At 39.1% G+C, this 16492-nt stretch overlaps 1 protein-coding gene across 1 annotated transcript in view; it reads left to right on the top strand.

Annotated features, from left to right (window-relative positions):
- Positions 1-5090: 5090 nt before the first annotated feature.
- The window catches only part of stx18 (syntaxin 18), an 18407-nt gene continuing 7005 nt past the window's right edge, over positions 5091-16492 (top strand). Inside the window, exons 1-2 of the mRNA XM_005731311.1 lie at positions 5091-5328; positions 16030-16097. Of these exons, the coding sequence (XP_005731368.1) occupies positions 5176-5328; positions 16030-16097 (221 nt within the window). The 5' untranslated portion in view covers positions 5091-5175. The remainder of the gene's footprint in view (positions 5329-16029; positions 16098-16492) is intronic.

Genomic DNA, 16492 nt, shown 5'->3' with positions numbered 1-16492 from the left:
CTTTCTGCACTCCTTCCTGGATGAAGAATTATAAAATATTATTACTTCTTAGTTGAATAAATATCTACTATGTTACTGAAAATTATTTATTAGTAGCTGAAAATGACAAGTGATGGAAGAATTTGTCAAACCATTCCTTTAGGAAAAGAAGGAACAAAACACTATGAAAACACCTCAGTACACATGAAACTATTATTGGAAAATTGTACCTAAAGTATAAAAAAACCCAATAATTAATCTGCAAAAAATGTCATAGATGTCATTAATTAAGATCATTGATTCAGAATATTTATTATCATTGTGGCAATGAAACTGATATACTTTTTATGCTCTTTAATCAATCATGTTCTATAAAGCATATGCAGTGGTTATAAAAACAACATATTTTTATAAGTTCAAAAACACTGTTATGATACTAAATCACTGAAGCTCGTTTACTTGCTAATGCTCTCCCAGAGCAATGAAAGCAGACCATAAGCACCTTGCCTGGCATGTTGTTCTCCCATCAGTTTACAGTCACAGAAGAGCAGCTTATTCACAGAAACAAGGTGCTGACCTCTCAGCTTTCCTGCTTTCATTGTAAACATGAAACGGACACGCCCTCAGAGACACAGACGACTATACACTTTTCTGTGAGACTGAAATAAGCACACCTTACTGCAACAATAGTCGACTGCAGCAACAAGATGGCTGTAATGTGAAGGCTGAATGCACATATTAATTGACAAGGGAGTAGCTCTATGAAAGCACTGTCGGAGATTAAAGGGGGAGATTGCCTTATTTTGGTATGATTTAATTTATGTCTATTTTTAGGTTTGATGAGGCAAGCACTGCTTACCTTGCTTGCCCTGAAAGAACACCACTGTGTTTTCTGATTATTGTTCTGCTGCATACACAACACAACACAAGCTTGTTTGAGCTTCAGGGCACAAACTGATGGTTGGATGGCTCTGCTTCAGGATTTTCTCATAGAGAGCAGAATTCATGGCTACATGGGATGATGATCTTACTGTAAAATGCTGTGTTCAAACCACTTAAACCATCCAAAAAAAAGTTCACATTTTGTCAGTCATTTTGTCAGTCCACAGAATATTTTCCCAAAAGTTTTGATAATCTTAGAGATGTTTTTTTTTTCTTTTTCACAAATATGAGACAAGCTTTTGTTCTTTTTGGCCAGCAGTGGTGTTTGCCTTTGAATTCTCTCATGAATGTCATTCTTCTCCCCCGAGTCTCTTTCTTATTGTTGAACCCTGACCTTAACTATGGCAAGTGAGGTTTTTTTCCTGGATGAGCTGTTGATGGGCTCTTGCAGTAATTGTAGCAGGCTGGCCACCCCTGGGAAGGTTCAACACTGTCCTAAGTTTTCTTGATTTGTGGATAATGGCTTTAACTGGGGTTTGCTGGAGTCCCAAAGACTTGGAAATTGCTTTGTAAAACTTTCCAGACTGACAGATGCCAATGACTTTAAATTGCGGCATGATGTGTTGCTCTTTGAGATCTCTTAGCTACCTTTACTTTGTCAGACAGGTTTATTTAAGTGATTTCTTGATTCAACAGGTCTGGCAGTAATCAAGCCTGGGTGTGTTTAGTGAAACTGAACTTGTTGCTTTCCAAAAAATTGTGGTTAATCAAAGTTAATTTATAATTTAACAAGGGGCCAATTACTTTTTCACACAAGGCCAGGATAAGTTTGGATAGCTTTTTTCCCCTTAACAAATCATCGTTTAAAAACTGCATTTTGGATTTTCTTAGATTATCTTTGTCAAATGTTAACATTTGTTTGATGAAACTGAAACATCTAAGTTTGACAAATGCAAAAACAAATCTCAGAACTCACAAAGGAGGTAAATACTTTTTCATGGCACTCTAATAAGCTAGAAGTGATAACTAAACAGCTGGGAATGCTAATAGAAAAAAACAGCTGGATATACTGCATCCAGTTTATGATTCTTAGCATATTCCCTTTAAGTAAAGGCTAGCTCATCAATAAACTCTATTAAAGCTCACACCCACTACACTAGAGAGCAAATGTAATTACAGAAAGCATGTCTTTTTGCACTTAAAAGAAAACATTGTGGATCTATGAAAGAAAATATGCTCCTGAAACTTCATTCAGTCACCTTTTTCTTCTAGCTTAGTATAGTGTGATGTGTACTGTAGTGAAAATTCAGTGATCGGTTAGATTTCTTGTAGCATCTTAAAGGAAATCATTCCTTTAAGCGTGCCCATGCACTCCATGCTTCAAGACATACACTCTTACTAAAGTCAAAACTATAAGAATTTTAAATGCTGAGACTGCAGAAAGGGTGAGACAGTCGCAGCACTCAGCTGTAAAACAGTCTGGCACAACACTAACAAAGGAAATGAGCAAACCACATAGCAAATAACAGACTTTTATTCAACACTAAGCCCAACTGCTCATATCTGAGTGCCAATCCCAGTCACTTGCAAATAAACAGATTTATGAGAAATAGTACACACAAATTGCTACATTTGTCTAGACAGGACATTATTCTAGCTTTACTTATACTGGCAAGATTAAGCTGGAGTTTTATGAATATGTATATTGGTATATGTCAAATCTTGACAGTCTCCAAATTTGCACTTAAGAGTGAATTAGGTGACTCAGCAAATAAACTACATTTCTAACAGAAAAAGACAAATTTTGCCTCCTACAAAGAAAAGCCAAATGTGAAAATAGCTGAAATTCAGTATTTATATGGAATAACTCATTCCCTGCAAAAATATTTAAATATTACATAAAATTCTCTTCATGTGGCCATTTAATCATCCATCTTCTTCTGTTTATCTGTAGGGAGAACATACAAACTCCACACAGAAAGTCTCCAGTGGATTCAAACCCAGGCTCTTCTTGCTGTAATGTGACAGTGCTAACCACTATGCCCCTTCACCAAAAAGCACTGTATTGCTGTTGTCACTATACTGCTCTCAAGTACTACATCCATCCATCCAATTTCTTCCGCTTATCCAATTCAAGTCCACAGACGGGCTGGAACCTACCCCAGCTGTCATAGGATGTGAGGCAGAGTACAGTCTGGCTGGAGAGGTCACCAGTCTGTCACAGGGCTAACCGGGAGACAGACAATCATTCACGTTCATATGTACAGGCAATTTAGAGCCACCAATTCTTTTACTATAACTATTGTCGATCAGTAATTGCAACATGGATTATCTTTAAAATCTAAAACTTCATGTCCATGCCAAAAACCGAAATAACACAAGCTTAAATGCAGTCTTGAATGGAAAATTTAAAGTAAATACCGTCTCTTTCAGGAGATTTTTAGTGATAACAAGCGCTCTGAGTTAACACGTTGATTTTCTTTTTACACGACAAATTGCGTAATCAGGAGGAAAAGCAAAGTTATTATGCATCTTAGCCTCCAGTAATTACACCGATGTACTTTAATATAAACACACTGCATCAGCTGGTTTTTTATTTGTTCGTTTGTTTTGGACACAGACTGTATTGACAATCACTCATTATTGTGGCAGTTACAACACAATACCAAAATATAATCATTAGAACAACAGACAGAAGTTCTGGCATGAATAATAGTTTTGATTAGCGCCAACACACAGCCATCATCTGTCAGTATTCACTGTGATGTAAACATCAAAACATTTCCTTATTCATCACATTGCTACCAGGTAGAGGGAGTGTAGAAAAACCGCACTGCACAGCTCAGATATTGCACAGTCTCTGAGCACAAGTCTCCACAAAGACATTGAAAACCATCCAACACATCCCACACAGCGCATAAATCAGCCCATTGTTAGGAACATGGGCTGCATTCATAGGTGGCAGAAAACTCGGAAATAAGTTGAATGTGCGCATTTTGAAAATGCACTGGCATATAAATATTCTTATAGCTCACCTAGTCCACCAGGTCAGGAGGTACTGTACCTTTCACCTCCTTAGTGAGGTGGAACAAAACTAGTGTCTTCCTTCAGACTAAATATTTCTTATCGTTTCACAGAAAACACTACACATTTAAAACGATAAACTGTATAGTTTAATTTGTTGATTGTGCAGTAGGCTGGTGATAGAGAAGTAAAATGTTATCCAGATGTTCACTAGAGTCGGTAATGTCAGTAGCATGTGGCGTTCTCAACTGCACTGCCAATGATTTAGCTACATTACTAAATGCCATCTTTGGTTATGCTGCAGAGATTCGTATATGTGGGGAGCTGTCGCTGTGTCAGCTGCTTCTTGTTTGGGAATCCTTCATCTATTGTGGGAATATTTTCATCTCAAACGCAGCACGAATAAAAACTTTTATCCATTAATTTATCCGATAAATGTTATTTTAAATTTGAAATGAATGGGCAATCTTTCAGAAAACTTTTAGTAAATAATCCCCAAAACTCGTTCTGATTTGATAAATTAAGAGTTTCTATCAGCTGTGGGGCTAAAGAGTCGTCTCTCTCTTGTTGCAGCACGTCTCAGAGGTTCATTACAGAAATAACTGTTCAGGTCTCTGTAATGAACTGCTCAATGGACAGGCTTTTATCTGTTAACAAAGAATCATTGCTTGCATTATTTATTGATAAATATAACGAGTTTATTAAATAATTAATGATGCATAATCCCTATTTTGTCTCTCTATGTTTAAATGCTTTTTCCTTGTTTTTCACTATCCTATAAATTTTGCTTCAACTTGATTTTCCTCACCTTTACCTCTGTGTATTTCTGTCGTTTGATCTCCTCCCTTGTATTTGCAGTCAGATTTTCCCATTTTTGTTGCAGTCTGAAACTGTACATTGACCTGTGGGATGGCAGAATTTATGGTTTGGACTGTCGTTTCCCAAATTTGGCACATACAGGTAAAGGCTTCAAGGTAATGCTTTCAGACTGAAGGTTTCAGTTAAAATATTAATAGATTTTTTTTTAAATTAAAGATATTTTAAGATTTTCCCTACAAGAGTTGATTCTAAGCGACCGGTCTTTACGATCGGACTGTAGCAGAATTCAATTATTATGATGTGAATATTAGTTATAATAAATAAATACTGATGAAATCTTTAAGGTGAAACGTAACCCTTTCGTACCCGTATTACAGGAGAAATCCAGCGCGTCCCACGAAGATGACGTCCTCATCGGGTGACGTGTCAGTTTGTTTACAGCGGTGAGCAGTCGGCTGCAGCTGCTCAGACATGGCTGTTGATATCACGTTACTTTTCAAAGCCAGCGTTAAGACGGTCAAAACCAGGAACAAAGCCATAGGGATTGGCTTCGACTCGACCAAAGATGAAATTTTCAAGAGAAGCAGACCGAAGAGTGGCTTCTCACCGAGGGCGAAAGAAGTGGTGAGTGTTCATCCAGGCTAGCGTTAGCTAACTTTGCTAGCACAGTGGCCAAAGTGCTTTACGTTTAATGGCAGCTTCTAAACTTACTACTACTTTGTAGGAGCAACAGCAGCCAGTGAAATACAGTGCATATACGATGCTTACCACTTCTGTTTCCTTTGGTGTGTTGGCGCTGTTCGTGGTTAGCCGGTGTTCTGTCAACATTTGCAGACTATAACTTTGCTAAATGCAGCATGAACTTAAAATGGATTAGATTTTTTAAAATTTATATTGAATATATGCAAATTATGTTCCAAATTTGTCATAGAATAGATAATATTATGATACGTTGAGATTTGAAATATAAAGGTTGTGATTTTGACTAATACAATAAGTGGCCAGTTAATCGTTTGTTGAAGGCTTTGAGGATCTGTACTGAGAGTAGGGAGCAGGTGAAATAGAGCCTGGAGATGTGCAGGTATGCTTTGAGAGAAGATGAAAGTCAGTAGAAGCAAGACAGAATACATTTGTGTGAATGAGAGGGAGACAGGTGTAACAGTGAAGCTGCAAGGAGCAGAGGTACTGAAGTTTGAGTAGTTTAGATATCTGGGGTCAACCATCCAAAGCAACGGATAATGCATAAGAAGTGTGAAAAAGAGTTTGCAGACAGGGTGAAGAAGGTTGAGGCAATGTCAGGGGTGATTTGTGAGAGAAGGATAGCACCAAGAGGGAAGGGGAAGGTTTGCAAGACTAGACCTTTTATGATGTATGACTTGGAGGTGGTGGCACTGACAAAAACAACCGGAGGCTGAACTGAAGATGTTAAGATCTTCGCTGGGAGTCACCAGGATGGACGAAATTAGAAACAAACGCATCAGAGGGGCAGCTCGGGTTGAGCAGTGTGGAGGAAAAGTTAAATAGGCAAGGATGAGATGGCTTGGGTATATGCACAGTCGGAAGAGAAAATACACTAGGCAAAGGATGCTGAACGTGGAGGTGCCAGGCAGGAGGAAGAGAGGAACACCTAAGAGGAGACTCATGGATGTAGTGAAGGAGCACATGCAGAGGGTTTTTGTGATTAAGGAGGGTGCTAGAGATAGGGTGAAATAGAGGCAAATTATCTGCTATGGTATTTTGTAAAGGCAGCTGAAAGAAGAAGAAGAATATCCCATCGATGTTAATGAAATGCTTTTATGCCCTTTCCTGTATATACTTTGGTAATCTACAACTTTTACAGATACAATATTCACTCATTAAAGTTATCTGGGGATGTCCAGGCTTGCTACATGTGTGCTCAACTGTGTTTTACAATTCCTGGTTATTATTATAATAACTGTATTTGTTGGAGTGTGCCGTTATTATAAGTGCATATTATAAGTGCATACGCCACTTCATATAAAACATTCTTGGCACAGATTGATAGGTGTGGGCATCATAGGGAGAGAAATAAGTCAGAAATGTTGTTTCATAGCTGCTGGTGTGCAGTCTCCCAGTCTATATTCTCATATCTGACCAAATTCTCATGAAAACAATCACTCAAGGACAAAAGTGTCACATAAAATATATATATGTATTTTCCACAACATGAGGCCTGCAACTGATATTCAGAAAAAATTTTACACGCTTGGATCAGCAGTTGGTGTGGTTATTTTTTCAGAAACCATATAAATATGAACAGCTACACAACTGAAGAAGTATGTTTTCTTTTCTTCCTTTCTTAGTTTTCTGGTAATAGCCAGTTAAAATGACCTTGGTCTCACTGAAAAATAGGGCTGCCACAAACGATTATTTTGATAGTCGACTAGTCACCGATTATTTTTGCGATTAGTCGACTAATCAGATCATCATCCATTGGACGTACAGCGTATTGCACCAGCAGCATCTGGTCTTATATAACTATCATTAGCTTACAGCTTGAAGTGTTTGTGCTAACTAAAAATAAAGACAAGATGGTAGTTTATTAATTTTTAATGAAATTTGCAGATTGTTTCGGTGAAGTTTAATAAACTCCTTGCTTTCTAAAATATAACAGGACACCGGAGTATATTCTCCAGCGTCTCACACTTCTGATAATCAGCTGTCTGCTTGACAGTTTTAGCTGTGCAAAAACTATAACTTTAATCTCAGCCAAACCGATTTACTCAGGAATAAAATACTAAAGAAAGCCAAACAATAACATTTTTAAGTTATCTAAGTGACTTATATATATGTTTAACCTGACTAGCAAAAGACGGCGGTGGGTTTGAAAACGATTTGCCGGGAGTCCGGTGTTCTCACGGCTCTAGTTAGCCTTGCCCCCGCTAGCTAACGAGCTAGTGGGTAACAGACGTCTCCGAAAACGTCGGAGCGCTTTTGAAAATATGTGGTGTCTTGATAAACTGAGCAGATATTTGAGGTTTACACAGCTACATTCTCGCCTGAAAATATGTTAAACGTTTATTTTGTGACCCAGAAAGAATAATAAGAGTAAAGTTAAAACTAACTAGCTGCCGCCATTGTTGACAACTGCGCTGGGCTGCGCTATGAATTCTGGGACACAGCTTCTTCTTCTTCGGGGTTTAACGGCAGCTGGCATCCTTGTACATGCAGTGCTGCCATCTTCTGTTTCAGTCCGTTATTACACTCTTAAATCCTACTACTCATTCCTGCGTCCTTTGTGATCTTACAAAGCTTCAAACGATGCGTCGACTATTAAATTAGTCGTCGACGATTTTAATAGTCGACATAATCGTGACTAGTCGACTAATCGTGGCAGCCCTACTGAAAAATGCTAGCTTTTTAATACACTGTCAGTAATGGAATTTAGACTTCATCTCCTCTAATACTGTAATAATATAAATTTATTTGTAGAATTTCACATAAGACTAAATATATTGGGGAAAACAGTTTTGGATCTCATTTTATGAGACATTGTGTTGATTAAGGAAATGTCATGAAAAACATCTTAAATTATCTTTTTCCGCTGAAATACAGACCCATCCTCTATGGTTGACGGTACAAGATCTAGCAGTGTACATGTTGCTTGTACGTCTACTGCTACTCTTTGGCCTGACATGAATATCTCAAAAACAAACCTCTTCAAAGGTACCTTGAAGAACCACTTTACGTATCCCAAGGGGAGTCAGGGCTTTAAGTTGTACCCGATGTCTTCAGCCATCATCCCGAGGCAAACATGAGCCCATTTGCTGCAGCTCTGCACAACCAGGTTTTTGTTATGTTCTGTTACATTGATATTAGAAATGGTGGTTTAATAAAGGCTCTGCTGCTTATTCAAGAGAAACCCAAACCTATCCTGTGGTGGCTGCACCCTGCTCTCCTCCCCCCCTACTGCTGTCTCCATCGCATTGCAGATATCATCTCCGACCATCTCAGTGAAGCCGTTTTTGCCGAAATTGAAAATGTGAGCTTGGAATGTCCTGACTGCTTACAGTTATGTCGCGGTTTTCACCCACGTCTCCCCGGCTCAGCTATCCTTTTCTGTCTCTATTCGGCATCACATAGGCAGTAATTTTTATGCAGGTCGCCTCTTCCCATGTATGATTCCATAAACATGCTGCAATAACATTTTCTTTCGGCTCTCAAACAATTTCTGGGGAAAGCTGATCCTCCCAAGAGCCAGTGATTAAAGGTGGAAGATCAAAACAGAGAAAATATTAAATTAGGTCCCCAGTAACAATGTTGACGGCCGGCACCTAATGCACAACAGATGTGGGTGCCCTTCAAGACATGCATAACTCTCCCGCTAACTCTCCCTCCTAAATTCCCATTGAAGCTTCGCAAAAATAGAAAGAAAACATCAAAGTTGACAAATACACAGTGGACCTCTGAGACTTTTTTCTTTTTCCACTCAAAAGTCAACACAATGAGAAAGGAAATGTAGCTACTTTCAAGTCGATTCAAGAAGGGTTTGATTGACTAATAAGAGGGCCAGTGTTTGCAGGGTGGGGTTTGGTAAGGGGAATCTTTTACCTCATAGGGGTTGGTTTTGGGCGCTGTGATCTCCGTTTCACCGCTCACCTCGTCGCTCTCCGCAGCATGCTACCCTTCTCGAGTTTAAATGGGGAAGGTCACTCTAAAATTGTCAAATTGGGTGTAGAAAATAGCGCTTGGCTCCCCACTCTGCCTTCAGTATTGGTATTCCAAAATTGGCTCCTTCTCACACTGTTTTCTTTGAAACACTGAAAAGTGGGCCAGCTCTTAAAATGATGTTGTGTTGTTAGAGGGGCTCTTCGCTGTGAAAACTTTATAGTGAAATGGTATGCTCTAGTATTTTCGTAACATTTAGTCTGAATTTTTCGACGATGGTTAAGTTTCCAACTCCAGTGTGTTTTCTTTTTTTTTTAAACAATTGAAATTTCATTTTATGTTTGAGATGTTATAAACTAAATCAAGCTAAACCATTGTGAAAGTGAAGTTAAAATTATCACCTTGTATCACACCGGGACGTTAAAGAGGATCAGTGAACTTGCAAAGGTCAGAGTCGCAGATCAACGTTGAAATAATCGTTAGAGATGTGTTTAAGAGCCTGTGGGTGTTTTGCTTCAGAGGAAACTGGAATGAATTTGCACATTTCTTCTTGTGCTTAACGGATCACATACAGATGGTGTACAGCCACAGCAGCAGATGTTACATGACATTTATGAGTTGTTTAGGGAATGTGGTGCACAAGTATGCCCCCCCCCCCACAGTCTTTGTAGAAGTAAAAGTAATTGGCAGTCAAAGAAAGGTAAAACATTTATCATAGGGATGTTAAAAAGCCCAAAAGCCAGATCAGTGAAAAATAAAAGAATTGATATTGTACATAATATGTACTAAAGCAATGGTAGCGCCTTATTTAGCCACATTTTGCAAGTTTGCAGTCAGTAATTTTATATTATGCTTCTGCTCATCACGTTACCAAAGTACAACACAAAAGGTAAAACGCGGTCTCATATAGCTGCCTAAGCCAAGTCTATGCTGAGCGATTTGCAGGGATCACGCTCAGATGAACAGTGCTGCTAAATGGTCTCTTTTACCAGTTGGCCTAATCTCTGCACTGTTTTCCCATGAAAGCCAGGCAAATTGAATTTTGAGGCATCTGCTGTCAGCCCTGAGCAGGATCGTGATCTATGTTTTACTGCACGCAACAAAAGGTTTGGAAGGACTCGTGAAAATGAAACTAACGAGCAAAAAGTGGTTAAAAGCAGTTTTACAGATGCATGACAAGCTCTAAGTCATGAGGCAGTCATTGCTTTTCTGTAGACACGATTGTTAGAGATGAACAAGCAGCAGCTGTGGATACTTTAAATACTGTCTTACGGCATTATCATTAGGCAAATGTTGCGATTTCCCAATACTAATGACAGCAGACTGCATTCACCACTCTTAACACTAAAATCCGAGCCATGAAACTCCAACAGATGTGTACTTATCTGTTTAAGCAAATGACAACTATAAAGAATACAATTGGGCCTTTTGTTACAGGATAAAATGTGGAAATAAGTCATGGGGTATTCATTATTTGTTGTCATTTCACATTGATACTGAACGCACAAAATAAAACTAAAGCAGATGATACTGTTTCAGTTTTGTTTTTAAAGCAAAGGTCAAAAGACGAGTTTGTTTACTGTCTTAGAGGTAAAGACTCAAGTAGGTTTGAGTTTTCCAGTACTGTGAGAATCTGACTCCAATCAAACGTCTGGATTTTCCATGCACTCCTCAAATTACTTTGCTTTATTAAATCACTGAAGTGTTTTCTGTCTTTATAGATTATGTCTTTTTCTTGCTCGTGTTTTTGAAACTAAAGTTTAACTCAAGTGGTTTTGTTTTTGGTTCTTTTTTTGGAAGTGAATTATATCAATTCAGTGATGTATAATACACTGAAGGAAAGTTGCAGTGTCACTTACTCTGAAATTGCATTTCTGGTACTTTTTAGGTGTTTTCAGTGCTACTGTATGCAGGGGAAAAAACGTATTTATTATAATGACCATGACAACTGATACCAGGTTGGCAGGAGATGCACATTAAGTACATCTAAGTTATAGAGCTAGTGATTTTGCTGATTTATTTCCTTTTGTTGTCAGGATTTCAGCATGTGTATCCTGCTGTCCTAAGCAGGGGTGAGCTTTCTTTTATTTACTTGTTTCACCAGGGGATGCCAATGTGGACAGTACGTTTCTTACTCTTCTATGACCCACTGTGTGCAGTACTGTTTGCATTATATTTTATATGAATATTGAACATTAATAAAGTGTAATATAAGATTTCCTCCTGGGCTGAAACAAACACGTGGACTTGCAAACCATAATTCCAGTTCGCTGTGATAATATTTTGGCACTTCTGAAAAACAGACACAGGTTTGCGTCAGTCCAACCAAGGCAACTTGACCGGACTTAAGTAAACAAAAGAGAGATGGTCTTACAATTCAAAAACATGCTGAAATAATCACAAAACGTGATTAAGTATGCTCTCTAAGGAATATCAGTAAATACAAATACTTACACAACAATATTTTGAATCTAATGGTAGATACTGTATGTATCTATTATATTATGTGGTGTCCTTTTTTTAAAAACAGTTCTGTTTATCTCACATGCTTAACGTCACCTTCTCTTCAGCTGCCAGCTTTGCCTTTTGTTTATTAATAAATTTTTTGTCCCGTGTTGTCCATTTGTGTTTTAGTGAAACGTTACAGCCCCGCCCTTCACATCTGTTTCATATGAAATTGATTATTAAGATATGATGGCTTTGAATGCATGCTTGAAATCGGTTTAGGCAGGCTGTAAACCTTCCTCAATAGTTTTGCCACTGACTCAGTCCGTCTCACTAAGCTCCAGCAGTAGGACCGTTACAAGTTGTGATTGAACAGAGATGATTGCTGAATGCTTTCCATCTGTCTTGAAGGGGAGAAATGTGACACAGTTGTAAAATACAATAGCGGTAATGTGGTCATTTCAGCTTTGTACTCTTTACCGCAGACTATACATTGGCTGATATTCCTCAGTATTTGAAAATCTCTAATATATGATTCAGACTCTCCGTCACTTTTCAAATCCATCCTTGATCTGACCTGTGTGACGGTAGATGAAACACCGAGACTGCATGCAAGCGCTGCTTTCCACATCTTTGTATCGAAGTGAATTGGCCGGTTAAACTCGTGACAGATTAATACAACTTTAGCACATATTAAAAGGGTCGAGGACCCAGTTGGTAAATATTCTTAAAAGCTTTCTTTGATTACTCCTTGTTTGTTTATAGAGCTGGCTAAAGCTTCCTAACTGTGAATAGACATGAGAAGACAAAACTCAGCCCATTAGAGAGTCAGACATAAACATGATAATAGAGTCAACATGTGGCTCAGCGTTCTCCTCTGAAGCATCCTCTCTGCATCAGGGCCACATTCCTAAACACAACATAACGTGGCGTCAGTATGGATAGCCCACAGTCAGGACACACAGGGACTTGAACCAAAGCAGGGCAGTCATCATCAAATTCTGTCAGTTACCTGGATTAAACAAAACAAAGAGCTATCCAGGCTCTTTAGAAAATCTGCTAGCTAAGCCTTTTCTCTTTTCTTCCTCATAATAATCCCCCCTGATGGTTTGTTTGGGCTCAGTCAGAGCTGGAGGGAACCAAGGGGAAGGAGAAAGTGAGGAGGTAAAGTGGGGGTCTTTGATGATGACGAGATTAGATATAGCCCGGCAGACTGTCTCCTCTTGCCTTCCCTGCGAGCTCTGCCTCACACACACCTGCGGCAGCTACACGTTACACTCACACACACGCTCACGCGTACCTATGCATACACATATGTGGTGAGCCACATGCACAAGGCCACCCCCTTCCTCATTGTTCAGGAATTACTTGCTCTTTAAGGTCTTACGTTACAAGAGCAATTGATCCCTCTGACCCCCTGCAAACCCTTGAGGTTGTGCTGGGAATCCAAGCTCCAATGTATACACACAGGAGGCAGCTCAACCCCCAGAGCAGCAGTCTTTGACACTCCCCAGCACCCCCACAACAGACACACACACAGACCTTCCACTGTGTTCCAGTGCTTTGGGCTTAGCACTGCCTGCTGGTGAAAAAGGTGTAGTACCACGAGTAGAGGTTTGTAGTCAGATAAACTTTGTACAAAGCTGAAACCGAGTGTTAATTGCAAGCAGGAAACAGTTTATAGTAAAGACAAGCCAAATCGTTCTTGGTGTGGAGGGGTTTATATTTTCTAATTTCAAGTCTAGATTACATAAATATCTCTGTGTTTCATTTAGGAACTTAGACATAACATTTCACTTTATTTGTTCCTCACAAAATCATACCAAAAGACTCTAAACCACAACGAACGAGTTGAAATGTTACAGCAACAACACAAAGCAACTTTTGATTAAAAAACAAAAACCAAACAGTCCAATTTTTGCTGTAAGATGTTGTTTCCAAGCTTGTTTGCAGTTCAAAGCTATAAAAAACTTATAAAGGTTGTTACAATGATAACCAGTCTTATTCACTGACATGCCAGATTTTAATTATATGAAGGATTCTTTGCATGTGTTTGATTAACTTCAAAGAGCAGTCCGTGACTCTACGTACTACTTCATGTCATTAATATAATTCATCTAAATGGTTGCAATAAGACTGTGTTGCAAAGATGGCTGTGTCCAATTAATACCCTCCAAACAGCAAGCTGGAAGGATTGCTCATGAACCTCTACAGTGTGGGAATGTTTCAGAAACACGGTCAACAGTGTGGTGCATTGCAAATGGCTTATTATGCCAGTGCAGCTATTAACAAGACATCATCCTGTCCTCACTTAAGCATTATATACTACAACTGTCAAGGTACTGAGTGTATTCTGTTTGTAGTAGTTGCCTAAAAAGGGATTTTTACCTTTTTCCTCTCCATGCATCGTCTTAACATGGTCGTGGGCCATTTTATATTGTATTTTTTGTATTTGTTTTAACAGTGGTCATATTAACTGCGTTAGCTCCAAAGATGAGGTGAATTCAGAATGTGTTAAGGATTTTAAGTCAAGTGAAAGCACTGATTTGTCAGTTAAGGGAAGCGCCGACTGTTACATATGCAGATTAATATAACAGTGTCACAGGAGTCCTTTTGAAGTTGTGCTTCAATATTATTCTGATCAGGCATCTGAAAAAAGGTCTGTTATTATTGTGATAACTGACAAACACCTGTGTTTTAATCATAGGTCTTTTGTTTGGTAGTCAAGATACTGTCAAATTTACCGAACAAGAGTGGTTGTAATAATATTAAAAACATTTTTAGATGTCATATTTAGACATTATAATCATGTCAAATGAAGAATATATTAAAATAATATACATTTATGATGTAACTTTAAAGTTTGATTACAGATATAATACTGAATGAGTTGCATCATAAAATGTCACATGATGTCACGATGATGCTCACCCAAACATTATTGCCGTCTGCTCCCATGCGATATTTTCTAGACTTTAAGTGTGTACAGTCATAATTATGGTTGGTCAGTGATTGATTGAGAATGCTGCAACAGTAAAACTAGAGATTTACTAGAGCCAATTTCAAACAGGCATGTTTTGAATAGGCTCTAAACTAGTAACTAATGCTGATCTGAATGACTTTAAACTATAAGTACGGTTCTGTTCTCCCTGAACCCTCCAAGCTCAACTGCACTGAACATCAATTAACTCCTGACCTCACAAATAATTGTATTATTAGCGGGGGTCAGCCTGCCTTGTCCTTGCCTGCGTTAGCATGCCCCCCACAGCAGTGTCGTACGTCACCCTCTAAACCAGAGAAGGACTTCTGGGTTTCTAACAAATTGCTCGGCTCTGTTTATCACAACACCTTCTTTATGCCCTGACAAACGAGTCATTTTTCAAACGTCAGCTCAAATAAAACACCGCTTTAAGTCACTGTGACGCTAGGAATGAATGTTTAGAGACATTATTAGACGACTGGTGCCAGGTTACTCTTTACAGCCAAAGCAATTTGATAATTGAGGCTGTTAGGGTGAAAAAGTGAAGGCTGAAGACAGCGTCGTTATGCTATCAAAATAATCCCCCACGCTCTGTGCTCGCTGTCACAGTCAAACTCATTGTGTCATTTTTCAGTCCTGCGCCTGTCTCAGTTCTGTCTTCTTGTGGATCCAACAGAGCCTGCTGTGTGTGCTTTCACACCCTCTTGTAGCCTGCCAGCAGAAGTCTGTGGACAGGGAAGCAATTTGGTCTTTTTTAATATTTGACTGAATTACACGAGCAAATATTGGATTGAACCAAGTTTCCTCTGGTTTCCCTTTGCACACACACACACTCCTGGACTTTCTCTCTGTGATAAATAGCAACAGATCATAAATTTAAAGCTTATTGGAAATGGCTCTGTCAGTGCTCTGTATGCTCTGTAAGCCCTTGGTTTTATTTATGAGAGCTGTTTGACGGGCAAATTGCTGGTTTGATTTTTGTATGTCCTGGAGTTGATGAATTGTCATAAGTAAATATTGAGAATTCACAGAGATAGAAGGACACTGGTTTCCTGTCACTTCCAATAAATGTAAAATTATGCATTTACTCTGGCTCTGTTGGAATGTAGCTGGGAGAAAATAGTTTCCTCATACATGTCTGGGAAAAAAAACAAAAAAAAAACAATGTTGACCAAAATTAACATATTTGAAGGTGCAACTGCGTATTTAAAGACTTGTTGACATGACGGTGATGGGGTCGAGTAATGCTACTTCTCACTTTATCTTGGCAGATCACGAACATCACCAAGCTCAAAGACTTTCTGCTACAGCACAGAAAAGATTATGTGAGCGCCGGAAGGTAAGCTTCTCCAAACAGTCACAGTAATCCACCACAATCAACAACAGCAACGGCAAAACCCTTCAAGGCTGCAGGGAAAGTTGATGAGGGCACAAACGCTTTAATTCTGACAAAATTCAGAGAAGGTCAGGAGTCAGGGTTATTTTCAGCGTGTGTGAGTGTCTGTGCGCGAGCTACAGGGGCTGCCTGCTGGCACAAGGTCAGCAGCGAGTCGGGTGGTCTGTAGAGGCAGACTCCAGTCTAATTGTCTGGAATAATTGAGCTGCAACCAAGTGTAGAGCAAATCACACCCAGGGACTAATCCAGGCCTTCCTCTCTCCAAGGCCCCTCTGCGGTGTGTGTGTGTGTGTGTGTGTGTGTGTGTGTGTGTGTGTGTGTGTGTGTGTGTGTGTGTG

Source organism: Pundamilia nyererei, unplaced genomic scaffold (assembly GCF_000239375.1).
Source record: "Pundamilia nyererei isolate P.nyererei 1_Seehausen unplaced genomic scaffold, PunNye1.0 scaffold00042, whole genome shotgun sequence".
NCBI lineage: Eukaryota > Metazoa > Chordata > Actinopteri > Cichliformes > Cichlidae > Pundamilia > Pundamilia nyererei.
This window is presented reverse-complemented; position numbering and strand designations above follow the sequence as displayed.